General features: G+C 48.3%; 1 protein-coding gene across 1 annotated transcript in view; it reads right to left on the bottom strand.

Annotated features, from left to right (window-relative positions):
* Window positions 1–16,449, bottom strand: part of LOC149337682 (uncharacterized) — an 83,309-nt gene that overhangs the window by 35,116 nt on the left and 31,744 nt on the right. Inside the window, exons 2-4 of the mRNA XM_089554488.1 lie at window positions 15,538–15,675; window positions 13,056–13,166; window positions 1,647–1,832 (exon numbers count right to left, since the gene is read on the bottom strand). Of these exons, the coding sequence (XP_089410614.1) occupies window positions 1,647–1,832; window positions 13,056–13,166; window positions 15,538–15,675 (435 nt within the window). The remainder of the gene's footprint in view (window positions 1–1,646; window positions 1,833–13,055; window positions 13,167–15,537; window positions 15,676–16,449) is intronic.

Here is a 16,449-nt window from a genome sequence, read left to right as displayed (position 1 = left end):
AATTAAAAACTCCCCTGTGTTCCTTGGATTCTCCGGCGGCAGATATTCTCTCTGACATAGATATATATATCCAGAGGCCGTCTTGTAAACTGGCAAGCAGGAAGTTATAATACCAGGCTCGAAAGAAACTTCATCTTTGCATTGTTCATCCCAATTCAACTTCCACTATCAGAATCTTCTTCCGTTTTTCTGGTAATAAACATCTCCAATGTTTTAAGCGCGGTTGCTGGTTGCTTTTGCTAAACTTTTCACCGCACAGAAACGCAGTTTACATGCAAAGTGGTGCGAGCAATGTAAAAGTGCGTGCCATACCACATTTATTTGCGTGCTCCGTGAGACGGTTCCCGACGCAACGCCCCGTCTAGCCGATGTACGACATGCCACAGGGCAATGAGATCTCGCACACGACGTCAGTCGCACAATCAACGAAACGGTTTTCATTCTCCTTTTGACAGCCCTGCCTCTTGAATTCGCGAGTAATGCGGCCACTCAAATGAACAAGATTCTGGGGGGAAGGGAGGCATAAAACACCATCGGCACGCTGAGACAATTAGCCACCTTTTTCAGGATGTGGACGACCTTGCGCCCGTATGGCACCACTTCTGGCCTCGGTTTACCTTCCAGGGCCTTCGCAGCATTTTTGGAAGTAACGAGCTTCACTCAAGCAAGTTGTGAACCCCAACTGGGGAGTCTGTTTTCAGCTGGCTTCCCTGCATCGGTCATTGTGACAGTAGCAGAAACATTTGGGAATAAAATGAAGCCCTGTGCATGCATGAATGCTGCGAAGATCTTGGAGAGAAAATAGAGGATGCAAGTGGTACCATATTGCATAAGGTGGCCAGTTGGTTCAACGTGCCAATAGTGTTTTGAGCCCCCGAGGTAATTTGTCAGCTGAGCCTTCTTGTAGGCTTGAGAACAGAAAAATCCGCATAGGCAAAAGATCCATTGAATGCGAAACTAATAAAAAGTAATAAAACGAAAGTAATAAAAAACAGCTCAAGAAGTATTGAAGGCATTTTTAGTGACACATCAGTTGTGCTGTACTATGTACAGACAAAGTTTTTTCTACCGCACGGTATAACTTCTTGCTGGCCAGTTTACAGGCTTCTTTCCTGTTCAGAATGCTTTTGTCCACAATTGTTAGGTATGACAATATTAATGCACTATGATAACCTCTCATTGTAGCCTGGCTTAGTAGTGCCGTTTAGTGTACTTTTGAAAATAAAAATTGAGTGGAATGATGCTCAGCGTGCATTCGAGAACATTGTCTCTAGGCGAAATTTCGTAATGTGAAAGGAACCACGTCATGTCGGCAATAGAGGTGGCGAAATTCTAGAGGCTCGGGTACTGTGCGATGTCAGTGCACATTAAAGAACCCCAGATGGCAGAAATTTCCGCACCTTTTTTCTACGGCGTCCCTCTTAGCTGAGTCGTTTTGGGACGTTAAATCCCCATAAGCCTAAACCTAATCTACAAGGACGCACAGTTTCTCCCATGGCGAGCGGCTGCTCATTTACTACTTTTTTTCACACACGCGAATCAGTGCATGATGGGACCCTCGCCTCAGAATCAAGTCTATGTGCTTCGGAAACTGAATGCAGTGAGTGTGGTAGGCATCGCCGTGGGCGCCCACTGGTTATACGTACTTGTACTCGTCGTGGTTGTGGTGGTGGGCTTCGTTTTCTTCGTCGTGGCCAGAGTGGTGCGCCGGCTATACGTACTTGTACTCGTCGCGGTGGTGGGGGTGGGCTTCGTTTTCTTCGGCGTGGTCAGATTGGTGTAAATGGGATTTTGTGTGCCATCTCCACCGTTATCTTTCCCCTCCGGCGGTGCTGCAACACGGAAAGCGCGCGTCACGAGACTATCAAATGACAAACCGCACCCAACCTATTATATGATACGCGTGTTTTAGCATTTCCCTTCAGCTCCACTTCTCTGAGTGAGCCTGAGCTTTGCGAGGATGCTGCTAAGGCATGCTGCCAGAACAGGAACCACTACTTGCTCGTACTGCTTGCATGAGTTCGCGCTCCAAGATTGTCATACATTTCTTTCACTCGTTCACTTCCAAAAGGCGAAGTATCATGGTCGTTCTGAAAAAACCATGGATGCTTGAAAGCCTTTAAAGGTAACCGCCTAAATTCAACCAACCCGGCACCTGTCCAAACTACTACGTACTGCGCGGACGTCGCCTGCAATTGCAAACTAAGCACGACAACTTTTTGAGAAGGCACGAGTGCATGCTGAAATTCTCACGACAACGCATCCACAAATCTGCATGCCCAACAGCTGGCCATCATAGAAACCATCCCGCTTCTCTTGCACCCGACTTCGGACTTGCTGCTTCGAATGGCGAGCGAGGCAGCCGGTAGAACTGTATATATAAAAAACATCCGTCTGCACAACACAAAGCACTCAAACTACGCTTGGAAAATCACCAGTTTTGAAGTGTCACCATTTGGCGAAGTTTGGACCACTATATTGTTTCACAGATTAAACTGGCCAATGAGCTGCCGAATTCTAGCAGCTACGTCCGTATACCACGCGGCGCAGGGATATTCGACTTTCACACATGCTGATTCACCTTGTAGATTAGCATATGACCTTCTTTAGAGTGTTTCTTTAGAAGAAGACGATCCCCGAGCACCTCGAATGCCCAAGGCTTGGCAAGTCCCAGCTTGAACAGTTCGGCCGAGGTGCGGCGCCACTGATTGGTTCGGACGGTGGCATTGCTCCCCCTCTCTGAAAGGCACCGACTCGGTGCCGCAGCAGTGGGCAGCAGGAAGAAGAGGGGCGCTGCATGTGTCCGGCTTCAGCTGTAGACACGCCTGGAGCGCTAGTGGGCGTGGCACGGCTTCATTCGTGCGACATGGACGACTTCGGAGATCGGCCGTCTGGAGGAGCGAACTGTTCCTTGGGGAAGAACTTCATAGTTCACCTCACTGATATGGCGGATTACCTTGTAGGGGCCGAAATACCGGCGCAAGAGCTTTTCGGAGCCTCCACGCATGCGGATTGGGCTCCAAACCTAGACATGTTTGCCGGGCTGGTAACTAACAGCTCTGGGGCGGAGGTTATAGCGGCGTGCGTCCTGGGTTTGCTGGTGCCGGATGCGCAGTCGAGCGAGTTGGCGGGCGGCTTCGGCGTGACGAACGAAGTGGTCAGCACCCACAACAGATGAGGTAGCACTCGTCGGAAGCAACATTGCGTCCAGCATGGTGGTGGCTTCGCGACCATACACTAAACGAAACGTAGTGAAACGCGTCGTTTCTTGTAATGCAGTGTTATAGGCGAATGTGATGTACGGGAGTATGGCGTCCCAGTTCCGGTGGTCTGCGTCAACATACATGGAGATCATGTCGGCGATCGTCTTGTTGAGCCGTTCGGTGAGTCCGTTCGTTTGAGGGTGGTAAGCGGTTGTTTTTCGGTGACTCGTGCCGTGAAGCGCATAACCTCCAGTATGAGGGCCGAGGTCAACGCCGTTCACCTGTCAGTTACAACGACGAGGGGGGCACCATGAAGAAGCACAATGTTTTGAACGAAAAAGTTCGCGATTTCATCAGCGGTACCGCGAGGGAGAGGTTTAGCTTCACAGTACCGGCTGAGGTAGTCGGTGGCGACCGCAATGTAGCGGTTACCCAGCGAGGACTCCGGAAAGGGGCCGAGTAAGTCCATGCCCACTTGGTGGAAGGGGAATTGCGGCGCATCAATAGGCTGTAGTGGTCCTCCTGACTTAGTCGGCGGCGTCTTGCGACGTTGGCACTCCCGGCAAGTTCGGACGTAACGCTGTACAACTGCAGCAACCCTGGGCCAGTAGTACTTTTGGCAAGGTAAGTTGCTGGGCGAGTTGGTTCTGATATTCAATGACTACAGCGCAACGAACGGGACAAGAAGAAGGACACAGGCAGAGACACAACACAGCGTGTTGTGTCTCTGCCTGTGTCCTTCTTCTTGTCCCATTCATTGCGCTATAGTCATGGAATACTTTTGGCGTATCCGCGCTAAAGTGGGAGAAAAACCCAGGTGACCCGAAGATGGGTCACCATGGCACGCCTGCAGGACTTCGTCGCGCAAGGCCGCAGGTACGACGAGCAGATAGACAGCTTCCGTCAGGCGGTAGTTTGTCTTATATAGAACGCCATCGCGCAAACAGAATGACGACAGACCACGTGAAAAGATTCGCGGGGGCGATTTTGCGCTTCCTTCAAGATACTCAATGAGAGGCCGTAGTTCACTGTCGTCTCTTTGGTGTGAAGTGAGGACCGAAGTGGAGATGGTGTCGAGAAACACAGAATCGGCGTCGGGATCAGCTAGGTCGTCCTTGACACGAGCACGAGACAGACAGTCGGCATCACTGTGCTTCCTACCGGACTTATAAACGATGGTGACATCGAACTCTTGAAGACGAAGGCTCCAGCGTGCAAGCCGCCCCGAGGGATCTTTCAGGTTCGCCAGCCAACATAGCGGATGGTGATCACTGACGACTCTAAATGGGCGGCCGTATAAACATGGGCGTAATTTGGTCACTGCCCACACAATTGCCAGGCATTCTTTTTCAGTGGTGGAATAGTTCGCCTCCGAGCGTGACAAGGGGCGGCTTCCGTATGCGATGACGCGTTCGAGATCATCCTGGCACTGCACAAGCACCGCACCGAGGCCGATGTCGCTGGCGTCTGTGTGCAGTTCAGTGTCGGCTGACTCGTCGAAGTGGCCAAGATGGGCGACCGTTGGAGACGAGTGCGGAGGTCTTCGAAGGCCTGTTGCTCCTGGTCCCAGACGAACGTTTCGGCATCTTTCGTGAGGCGGATGAGGGGCTCAGCGATCTGAGAGAAGTTCTCCACGAAACGCCGATAATAGGCGCAGAGACCCAGAAAGCGGCGCACACTTCGCTTATGGGTTGGCACGAGAAAAGCAGCGACATCGGCTGTCTTATCGGGGTCAGGGCTAACTCCCTTAGCGCTCGCGATGTGACCCAGAAACTTCAGCTCCTGGAAGGCGAAGTGACACTTCTCGGGATTGAGGGAAAGACCGGCCGAACGAATTGCGGCGAACACAGCCCGCAGGCGCCTCAGGTGGTCTTCGAATGTGGCGGAAAAGATGACAACATCATTCAGGTAGACGAGGCAGGACTGCCATTTTAGATCGGCAAGCACGGTGTCCATCATTCTCTGGAAGGTGGCGGGAGCCGAGCACAGGCCGAAAGGGGGCACCCGCATTCGTACTAACCATCCGGTGTAATGAAGGCGGTCTTTTCCCGGTCTCGTTCGTCCACCTCGATTTGCCAATAGCCACTGCGTAAATCTAGTGACGAGAAGTACGTGGCGTAGCGTAGCCGGTCCAGGGAGTCATGAGTGCGGGGCAGAAGATAAACGTCTTTTTTGGTGACTTTGTTTAGACGCCTGTAATCAACACAGAATCGTAGGGTTCCATCCTTCTTCGCCACTAGAACAACAGGTTGATGCCCATGGGCTCGTCGACGGCTGTATCACGTCGTCCTGGAGCATTTCTTGAACTTGTCGACGAATGGCATCACATTTCTCCGAAGATATTCGATAAGGCGGCTGGCATAACGGTCGCTGGTTTGCGTCAACTATAATGCGTTGCTTTGTGAGTGCAGTCTGCCTAACTTTGTAGGTCGAGGCGAAACAGTCGCGGAAAGATTCGATAATGCTCTGCAGGCAGCGTTTCTGATCAAATGGGAGGTTCGGTTTCACGTCGGTTTCTATGGGAGTTTGCCGTGCCTCCACTGATGCCGGGATTTCGGACAACGCGTGCTGTCCCGAGAATTCACTAAGTTCTTCGAAATACGCAACAGCTGTTTTGCCAGGCAAGCACTGAGGTTCAGAACCAAAATTGGTCACCAGAAGTTCGGTTCGCCCACTGTTCAATTCAATAATTCCGCGAGCTACACAGACTTGCCGACCAAGGAGCAGAGAGATGTTGGTTTCAGCGATGCCACGAGTGCTGGGGCTGTTATCGCACTCTACGGTAACAAACATGCTGGCTCTTGGCGGGCTCAGTACCTGGTCGTCACAGACGCATAGCTTAGCCCTGCGTGGCTCGGTATTGTCGTCAACAGGGCCTTGGGTGGAAAAACGACACGATTAGCTCCTGCAGATTGATAACGGCACAGTACTCCTGAAGAAAATCTAAACTGAGTATGAGGTCCTTGGAGCACTCGGGTAACACGACAAAGCAACCAGGGAAAGTAACTCCGAGGATCTGGATTGGCGAAGTGCAGACACCGATCGGAGTTACGACGTGACCACCAACTGTCCGGATCTGTGGCCCCGACCAAGGGGTCACAACCTTCCTCAGGGCCGTGGCCAACCGACTGCTCATTACAGAAAATCGGCGCCGGTATCCACTAGTGCGGTAACGGCGTGGTTGCCGGCGGATACCGGAATTTCTGCAGAAACCAGTCGGTCGCAGCTCGTCGTTGAGGTCGTCGGGTCAGGTCGTCGTCGGTCGGAGCGTCGCAGCGAATCTTCGGATGGAGGCTCTTGACACGGTTCAGTAGCGGCGGCCCTACCCCCGGAGGACGCCGTCTTCCGTTTTCCCGAAGTTTGGACGCAACTCTGAGCTGGCCAGAGGACGACTGGCGGCCGGGCGAAGAGAACCGCCTTGGGGATGGCGATCGGGACTGGCGCCGCTGCGGGGTCGAAGACTGCACGTTATCAGCCAGGTACAGCTCGATATCCCGTGGTCTTTCACCGTAGCGCGGTCGAGGTGCGTCAGGCGAAAACCCCCTTAAGCCCATTCTGCGGTAGGAGCAGTGACGGAGGATATGGCCGGGCTTCCCGCAGTAGTAACTGAGCGGCCAATTGTTTGGGGCACGCCACACGTGTGCTTTGCTCATGGGAGGCCTCTACTCCTGCGGCACAGATGGCACTGCTGCGCTTGGGTACTGCAGAGATGGCACTGGCGTGGGAACGACAGGAGAAAAGGCTTGCATCGCTGGCCCAGGCCTTCGTAGTGCCTCATTGTACGTCATAACAGAGGGCGCCGGGTGTGGAGCTGGGGGCGGCTGTACAGCTCGTTGGATTTCGTCACGGACCGCGTCCGTTACGGCAAAGACACTGGCCTGTGGAGCTTCGAAACGAAGTTTCGCCAATTCCTCACGCACAACGCTTCTTACAAGCTCCCGAAGCTCCTGGGCGGGCAGCGACGTAGGCGTGTACTGGGAAGCGGCTGCTACAGTAGCCTCACGTCCGTAGTGCGCGCCCCGTTCTTGCAGAGAGCGCTCGATACTCGTTGCCTCCCTAGTGAAGTCGGCCACTGTTCTTGGCGGGTCACGGACCATTCCGGCAAATAGCTGTTCTTTTACGCCGCGCATTAAGTGGCGCACCTTCTTGGCCTCTGGCATAGCAGGGTCGGCCCGATTGAACAGTCGCGTCATGTCCTCGATGAACATCGCGACGCCATCGTATGACTGCTGGGACCTCGAGTGCAGGGCGATTTCAGCCTTTTCTTTCCTTTTGCTGGTGGTAAAGGTAGCTCGCAGTACTCGACGAAAAGCCTCCCAGGTGGTAAAGGAAGCTTCGTGGTTCTCGAACCATGTTTTGGCCGAGTCCTGCAGCGCAAAGAAGACGTTGCGCAATTTGCGCTCACCGTCCCATTCATTGAAACCGGCCACTCGGTAAAAGCTGGAGCATTCCCGGAATGCGCACTTGTCTGGCTAGCCAGGGTTGATGTCATTGCTCTTAACGGCGCTGTCAGTTGGCCGAACTCCAGTTGTAGGCCTCGCAGGCAGCGGCTCGCCTTGTGGACGGGTGTTAGTCCACGCGTGGATGACAGGCGTTAAGAGTGTCCTCGCAGTCAGAGTACATGGGACGCTACCCAGCACTTCCACCAGATATGTCACCGACAAACGGCTGAAGAAACAGACCAGGTTCTAATTAGACGAGGTGGGTGTGCCAGCCAGCAGGCAGCTCGTGTGAGGAAGAAGACGATCTCCGAGAACCTCGAATGCCCAAGGCTTGGCAAGTCCCAGCTTAGACCGCGGTGCGGCACCACTGATTGGTTCGGACGGTGGCAATATATTAGAGCACCGGACGCGTAATTCGGAATTCTTGGATTCGGTTCGCACCGGCGTATGTGGTCGTTTTTTCTTCAGCTTTTCGAATCAATTATCTTAAAGCGATAACATATTCAGTGATGTTCTCCATTGATCATCACCACAAAATAAATCAATAAAAACTCCCCTGTGTCCCTCTGTTTCTGTGCCTGTTTGCTTGTCTAATATGTATAACGAGCCCCTCATTGCCCATTCCTTGTCTGCTTAATTGCTCAGCGAGGGCCTCGTTTCTGGCAACCTTGATGCCATAGGAAGCATAAGTGGGTTCTCGAACCGCTCCCACCCTCGCCGTTCGATGACGTTCCACGTCACACCAGCGCTAACTCAGTACGTACTACGTTTGCCGCTTATGAACGTGGGTGGCGCTGGTGAACGCTCTCAAGATTAGGTCACTTGTAAAAAAAAAAACACCCCCGAACGCAGAAGATCTGACAGCCGTCGCCGTAGCTCGAAAAATGGTGGTGCCAGCGGATGTGAAGACATTTTTCTTCAAGTTACACACTGGGACGTTGCCGGTTAAAACATGGATGGAGGAGAAGGGATTGTTTCTACCATGGGGTGCTGACTGCTTGTTGTGTCATAAACCAGAGTCAATAGAACGCGTCTTTATTGATTGCTCGGATGCGCTGCTCTTTTTGGATGTGCTCCAGCGTACAATAAAGAAAGATTTACCCTTGACGCCGTATGGGATACGATTCCTGGACGTTAAGCCGGATCTTTATAAATATGATGTAATTTTCCTGCTTGGCCTGCACAGTATTTGGCGAAGCAGGATGGCTGTACGACACTGTGATGAAGAAGCGTGTTCTGTCCGCGATTACTTCAAAGAAAACATATTTAAGCTACGTGAAGTGTACAAGGAGCTATGTTTTGGAGATGTAGTTATGGAGTTGATGGGAGAGCTCTGTTTTCTGAAACAGTTTTGATTTTCTCAAGCGAGTGAAACACATGTCCGCTCTTGTTGTTTGAGAGTGCAGCACAGAAGATCTGTTTATGATCTGTTGTAATCTGTCAAAACAGGCAATAAAGACAAAAAAAAAGCCGTCGCCGTAGCTCAGTTGGTAGAGCACCGGACGCGTAATTCAGAGGTCGTGGGTTCGGATCCCACTAGCGGGATGTGGTTGTTTTTTATTTTGCTTTTCGAATAAATTATTTTTAAGCGATAACATATTCCCTAATATTCTCCATTGATGAACACCAAAAAATAAATCAATAAAAACTCCCCTGTGTTCTTTGGTTTATGCGGCGGCTGTTTGCTTCGCTCATATATATATATATATATATATATATATGAGCGAAGCAAACAGCCGCATAAACCAAAGAACACAGGGGAGTTTTTATTGATTTATTTTTTGGTGTTGATCAATGGAGAATATTAGGGAATATGTTATTAACAATGAAAAATCACTCTTTAACGAAGCGTATACTTCGCTATATGTTCTTGTAAGCAGCCAAGTACTTCATGATTTCGCAACACATATATATATATATATATATATATATATATATAGGTTGCGAAAACGTGAAGTACTAGACTGCTTATAAAAATATATAGCGAAGTATACGCTTCGTTAAAGGAAACATATTTATTCAACTCGACGTTTCGATCGGAAGACCGATCTTCTTATATATATATATATATATATATATATATATATATATATATATATATATATATATATATATATAAATATATATATATGTTGCGAAATCATGAAGTACTTGGCTGCTTACAAGAATATATAGCGAAGTATACGCTTCGTTAAAGAGTGATTTTTCATTGTTAATGCATCCCCTTTTTAGGGGTGGGCACAGAACAGGTAAGTGGGAATCACAAAGCACATAGCAGAAAAATCCGCATAAAAATTCATTGGAGGCAGTGCGACCCACACACACACAAAAAAAAAGAGAGAGAGTGCGAGGAACAGGTAATCAGTAAGAAAATACAACGTCCAGATGCGGCCTCTGCTTTGTTAAGCACCACAGGCTTGCTTATGACAGGCGTGTCCAGCTCGGAGGTGATCGACAGGTGCGTGGCCGTGCAACAACTTTCGTAGAAAAATGCGAAAACTTGTTCCTTCTCCTGGCCGCGAGGGCAAAAAAAAATATAAAATAAAAAAAATAAAATCTGACCCTCCAACAGAGCGAGCAGACAACAGAAAAAAAAGAAACGAGAAAATGAAAAGAGCAAGGAAGAAACCTCGAAAAAAAATGAAATAGGTAAAAGCAAAACTTTAAAGTAGTGCTTTTTCTTCGCACCCAGCAATAATGCCCCCCGCGCCCAGTTGAGGGGAAGTATTGGAAGGAATGTAAAAAACATGTAAGCTTACATAGTAAAATTAAAAAGGAAAAAATGAAAAAAAGAAATTGTGTGGCATTCGCGTGACCACAAGGTGAGCACACCCGCTTACCTGTTCTGTGCCCACCCCTATAAAAGGGGATGCATTAACAATGAAAAATCTCTCCTGAAGAAGATCGGTCTTCCGATCGAAACGTCGAGTCGAATAAATATGTTTCCTTTATCGAAGCGTATACTTCGCTATATATATATATATATATATATCTATATCTATATATATATATATATATATATATATATATATATATATATATATATATATATATATATATATATATATATATATATATATATATATATATATATATATATATATATATATATATATATATATATATATATATATATATATTGCTTTTGTTTAAGATTTCCACGGCAGAGAAATGCAGTTTACATACCAAGTGGTGTGAGCAATGCAAAAGTGCGTGCCATCCTACATTCTTTTGCGTACCCCGTGAGACGGTTCCTGACGTAACGCCCCGTCTGGCCGAAGTACGATCTGCCACAGGGCAGGGGGATCTCGCACACGACGTCAGTCGTACAATCAATGAAACTGTTTTCTTTCTTCATTTGACAGCCCTGCTTCTTGTATTCGCGAGTAATGCGGCCACTCAAATGAACAAGATTCTGGGGGGAAGGGAGGCTGAAAACACCATCGGCAAGCTGAGACAATTAGCCACCTTTTTCAGGATGTGGATGACCTTGTGCATGCATGGCACCACTTCTGGCCTCGGTTTACCTTCGAGGAGCTTCGCAGCATTTTTGCAAGTACCGAGCTTCACTCAAGCAAGTTGTGATCACCAACTCGGGAGCCAGTTTTCAGCTGGCTTCCCTGCATCGGTCGTTGTGACAGTAGCAGAAACACTTGGGAATAAAATGAAGCCCTGCGCATGCATGAATGCTGCGAAGACACTGGAGGGAAAATTGAGGCCGCAAGTACTACCATAATGCATAAGGTCGTCCGAAGCCTGAAAAAGGTGGTCAGTTAGTACAACGTGCTAATGGTGTTTTGAGCCCCCGAAATAAGTTCTCAGCTGAGCCTTCTTGTGAGCTTGAGAACGCAAAAAGCCGCAGTGTCAAAAGATCCATTGAAAGCTTTTCTTTGAGTGGGCCACATACGTCATATACGAGATCCTCCCTTACTGTGGGAGATGGAAAATTGGACAGACGGGGCTTTGCGTCAATGACCGTCTCAGGGAGCACTAAAAAAACCGGGCCAGTAAGGAGGGCATGCACCTTGGTGACCATTGCATTGCTTGCACTGATCGTAAACCGCGTTTTTGAGGTGTGAGAGTCCTACATGAAAGTAATCAAAAACAGTCAAGAAATATTAGAGGCGTTTTGTCAGAAGAGCTGCACAAGCGTGTGTTAGTGAAACATCAGTTGTGCTGCGCAATGCACAGACAAAGTTGTTCTAGTGCCTGGTATGATAACTTCTTTCTGGCCAGTTTACAAGCTTCTTTCGTGTGCAGAATACTTTTGTCCACTATTGTTTGGTATGAAAAGATTAATGCATTATGATAACCTCTTGTTGTAGCCTGACTTAGTAGTGCTCTTTATTGTACTTTTGAAAACGAATATTGAGTGGAATGGTGCTCAGCTTCCATTTCGAAAACATTGTCACTAGGCGATATTTCGTAATGTGAATGGAACCACAACATCTCGGTCATAGACGTGGCGTAATTCTAGAGGCCCGTGTACTGTGCGATGTCAGTGCACGTTACAGAACCCCAAGTGGCAGAAATTTCCGCACCTTTTTTCTACGGCGTCCCTCTTAGCCTGAGTCGTTTTGGGACGTTAAATCCCCATAAGCCTAAACCTAATCTATAAGGACGCACAGTTTCTCCCATGTCGAGCGACTGCTCATTTACTACTTTTTTTTTACACGTGCGAATCAGTGCATGATGGGAGCCCCGGCGTAGAATCAAGTCTATGTGCTTCGGGCACTGAATGCAGTGAGTGTGGAAAGCATCGCCGTGGGCGCTGGTCGGTTTTATTTATATTTATTTATTTATATTTATACAGAATACCCCTAAAGGCCCTCGAGAGGGTATTACATAGGGGGGGGGGCACAGGCAATTGAACAGAATAAAAAAAAACCACAAATATAAAACAAACAACAAAAGCACAAATAAGACACACTGGATGAAATAAGTAAGCAAAAGAATCAAAAGAATGGCGGCGAGGCAAAGAACGAAGATTACTGCATTATTAAAATGATACAAACAGAACACTAATACAATTAATCTTTTTAGTAACAAACCCTGCAAAAAAGGAAGCCATGAACAAATAAAATAACAATGTATGCGAAGAGTTAAGCAGTAGTTATTGAAGATATAAGTTTAAAATATTTATCAGGATCAGTGGTGGTTGCGATATGTGAAGGCAGAGTGTTCCAGTCAGATATTGTGCGTGGTAAGAATGAATGCGCATAGATAAATGTCCTGCACGTGAAACGTCTAACTTTAAAGGGATGATCGCGGCGGTCAAAAATCGAAGTAGGCAAAGAAAAAAAGTCGTTATGAGTGATGGATGATGATAAAGTTTATGAAAAAGTGACAGTCGTGCAATTTTACGGCGGAGACATAAATCCTGGAGACCTGCGCGTTTCTTTATACTTACTTGCACTCGTCGGGGTAGAGCGGGTGGGCTTCGTTCCTTTCGGCGTGTCCACAACGGCGTAAATCGGATTTTCTGTGCCATCTCCGCCGTCGTCTTCCGGCTCCGGCGGTGCTGCAACATGGAAAGCGCGCGTCACGAGACTATCAAGTGAGAAGCCACACCCAAGCCATTATATGATATGCGTGTTTTCGCATTTCTCTTCAGCACCACTTCTCTGAGTGAGTCTGAGCTCTGCAAGCACGCTGTTAAGGCATGCTGCCAGAACAGGAACCACCACTTGCTCGTACTGCTTGTATGAGTTCGCGGTCCAAGATTATCATAAATTTCCTTCACTCGTTCATTTCCAAAAGGCGAAGTATCACGGTCGTTCTGAAAAAACCATGGATGCTTGAAAGCCTTTGAAGGTAACCGCCTAAATTCAACCAACCCGGCACCTGTCCAAAGTACTACTTACTGCACGGACGTCGCCTGCAATTGCAAGCTAAGCACGACAGCTTTTTGTGAAGGCCCGAGTGCATGCTGAAATTCACACGACAACGCATCCACATATCTGGATGCCCAACTGCTGGCCATCATAGAAAAGATCCCACTTCTCTTGCACCCAACTTCGGACTTGCTGCTTGGAATGTCTAGCGAGGCAGCCGGTAGAACTATATATAAAAAATATCCTTCTGCACAACACAGAGCACTCAAACTACGCTCGGAAAATCACCAGCTTTGAAGTGTCCCCTTTCGGCGAAGTTTGGACCACTATCGAGTTTCATAGAATAAATTGGCCCATGTATTAACCTCCCGAATTCTAGCAGCTCCGTCCGTATACCGTGCAGCAGAGACAAATTCGACTTTCACACATGCTGATTCACCTTGGATATCAGCTTGTGACCATCTTTAGAGTGTTTCGACTCAACAGCCGCACCCGAGCCCTACCATCCGCGCCAGGAGGGATGGTAAAGCGTTAGAACGATCTCCTCAGCGAACACCACATGCACTCTGGCAAGGACAACACCAACCGCCCCCGCTGAAAATACTGAAGGGGGGGGGGGGGGGGGGGGGGGGAAGGGGTGGAGGACACCGTAATGGCACGCATGCATGATCAGGGTGCCTACGCATTCAGATTACTCTTTTCCCGTTTGTGAGAGTACGGAATTTCAGATGTTGGTCACAATTCTCAGACAACAGTGTTTGTTGCAGTGAGGCATTTAGCCTATCCTGGGAGCTCTAAAATCTGCGGAGGGCGAAAAAAAGTCTCAACGTCACACCAGAAGGGATTTGTAGCTGCGTGCTCACTATATTTTCTCTAATATGCTTTTCAAAAGAAAACCCTCTGGCTTGGACGGCACTGAACAACGTTGTACAGACAATCGTGGACGCAAATAAATTTTCAACGAAAGGGCCGTTCTCAGAGGGATCACGCTGCCTGCTCGCTTGCTTGTCTTTTCGGTCTCAGATAAGGCAATGTGCTTGCGCAACAAGGCAAAACAAGAGTTATGTCCAGCTAGGTTAGATCTGTTTGCTTGGTCGCCCTTGTCCCTCAGGCTGTTCGACGTTTAGCGTAGCGACCGTTGGTCTCTTTACTGAAGCGCTACAGTAGTCCGCCGCTGAAATGATATAGCTCAGTTTGCCATCCAGAATATAGAGGGTTGAAAAATAAGATAGTTATACATGACACCTAATGCGCTCCCCCACAAAAAAAATTATTTTGAGTAAAAAAAAAAAATCTCCGTACCGAGAGTCAACTGGATGCTTGATTCCCTTGCCTAATTTTTTGGTCGCATGTTCTGGACCTGATATCATAAGATAAAAATTTGGGCCGACGCTGAGGCAGCGATCCAATATCGATCGTTTACACACTGAACACGGGTAACCGTATCGAATTCCTGCCTTTTGCTAGGCTCTAACGTAAGTCATAAATTTATGGTACAAAAAACGATAAAACGTATGACACCACCCTGAACACACTGCGACAAACGGTTGAGCCGCAATGCTCATGTGAAGATTCGTAAAGACGTGGAATTGTGGGTACATAGGTCGCCTGTTGTAATCCCTGCCGCAAGGCAGGTTCTAACATAACTAGTAAATTTATGCTACACGGAATGGCGCTGAATCGTACACCATCCGGAACATTGTGCGGCAAACGGTTCGCCCACAAAGTATACAAGAATAACGGTACTAAGTGGCCAGACTTTAACTGTTACCAGACAGGAATAAATATACCAGATCGAGATAATTTACTTTCGAGTTGGGTGCTACTCATCACTCTGCCACCTGCTATTATTAAATTTTGTAACCACCTCGGTTACCATGGCAGCAACTGGACTAAAATGTCGTAGCTATGGAGGCCGCCATCTTGGACTCTATCCGCGGAGTCAGCGTAGCTCAGAGGCTCGAAACGTGGCCAATAGAGCTAACGCTCTAAAATGCGGGAAACCTGCACGCATAGCTAGACTACCAAGCAGGCCCGTGCTGATGCGTCCGCGCTCACCAGAATTGAGGAAAGACAGCACCCCGAGGAGCAGCAGCAGCAGACACAGCACCAGGGCGATGACCGCGTACTGCCGGGAACTTTCTTCGTCCTGGGCACTGCGAAAGAAACGAGGCGTCATCTGGCCTGCGCCGACAGCTGCGTGGTACGGATGCGTCGAGATTTTGCACGAGGGACGATATATTAGTGGCATATGGACTGCTCGACCCCGATGCATACCATTTATCGCGAAGGACTCGCCGTGGCGAGAGATCCCCCAACACTCACTCACATACCTCAGATGTCCTTAGATAATGGTACGATGACGGAGGATTGAAAGACAGGGAAGGTGGTTCCAGCACATAAATCTGGAAATAAGCACTCGCCCTAAAACAATCGCCCCATTTCAATTAATAGCATCCCCTGTAAGGTATTCGAACACCTGCTTTTTCACAAATAGTAGATATCTTATAATCAAACTCAGTTTTTCACCGTGCACAACATGGTTTTCGCAAGTCATACGCATTCAAGACGCAACTTCTTTTAATTACTCATAGGTTACATACAATTCTTGATCGTCGCTCTATCGCCGATTGCATCTTTTTAGACTTCGCAAAGGCATTTGCAAAGGTTTGTCATCGGCTTTTACTGCTAAAACTGCGCATGATTGGGCTCGATACTAACGTACTAAGGCGGCTAGAATGTTTTTTAACCGGCTGTCAACAATTTGTCACTACCAACAGCAATAACTCGTGTCGACATCCCGTTCTTTCCGGCGTCCCGCAGGGAACCGTTCTCGGGCCCTTGCTTTTCTTAATCTTCCTTAACGATCTACCTAACTGCGTTACCGCATCCTAGCACTTATTTGCAGATGACTGTGTTCGTTACCGCGAAATAACAACCGATGACGACATACAGGCAATTCAAGTGGAT

This window comes from Amblyomma mixtum, chromosome 7, assembly GCF_055824585.1.
Source record: "Amblyomma mixtum isolate Tamu chromosome 7, ASM5582458v1, whole genome shotgun sequence".
NCBI classification, from domain to species: Eukaryota; Metazoa; Arthropoda; class Arachnida; order Ixodida; family Ixodidae; genus Amblyomma; species Amblyomma mixtum.
This window is presented reverse-complemented; position numbering and strand designations above follow the sequence as displayed.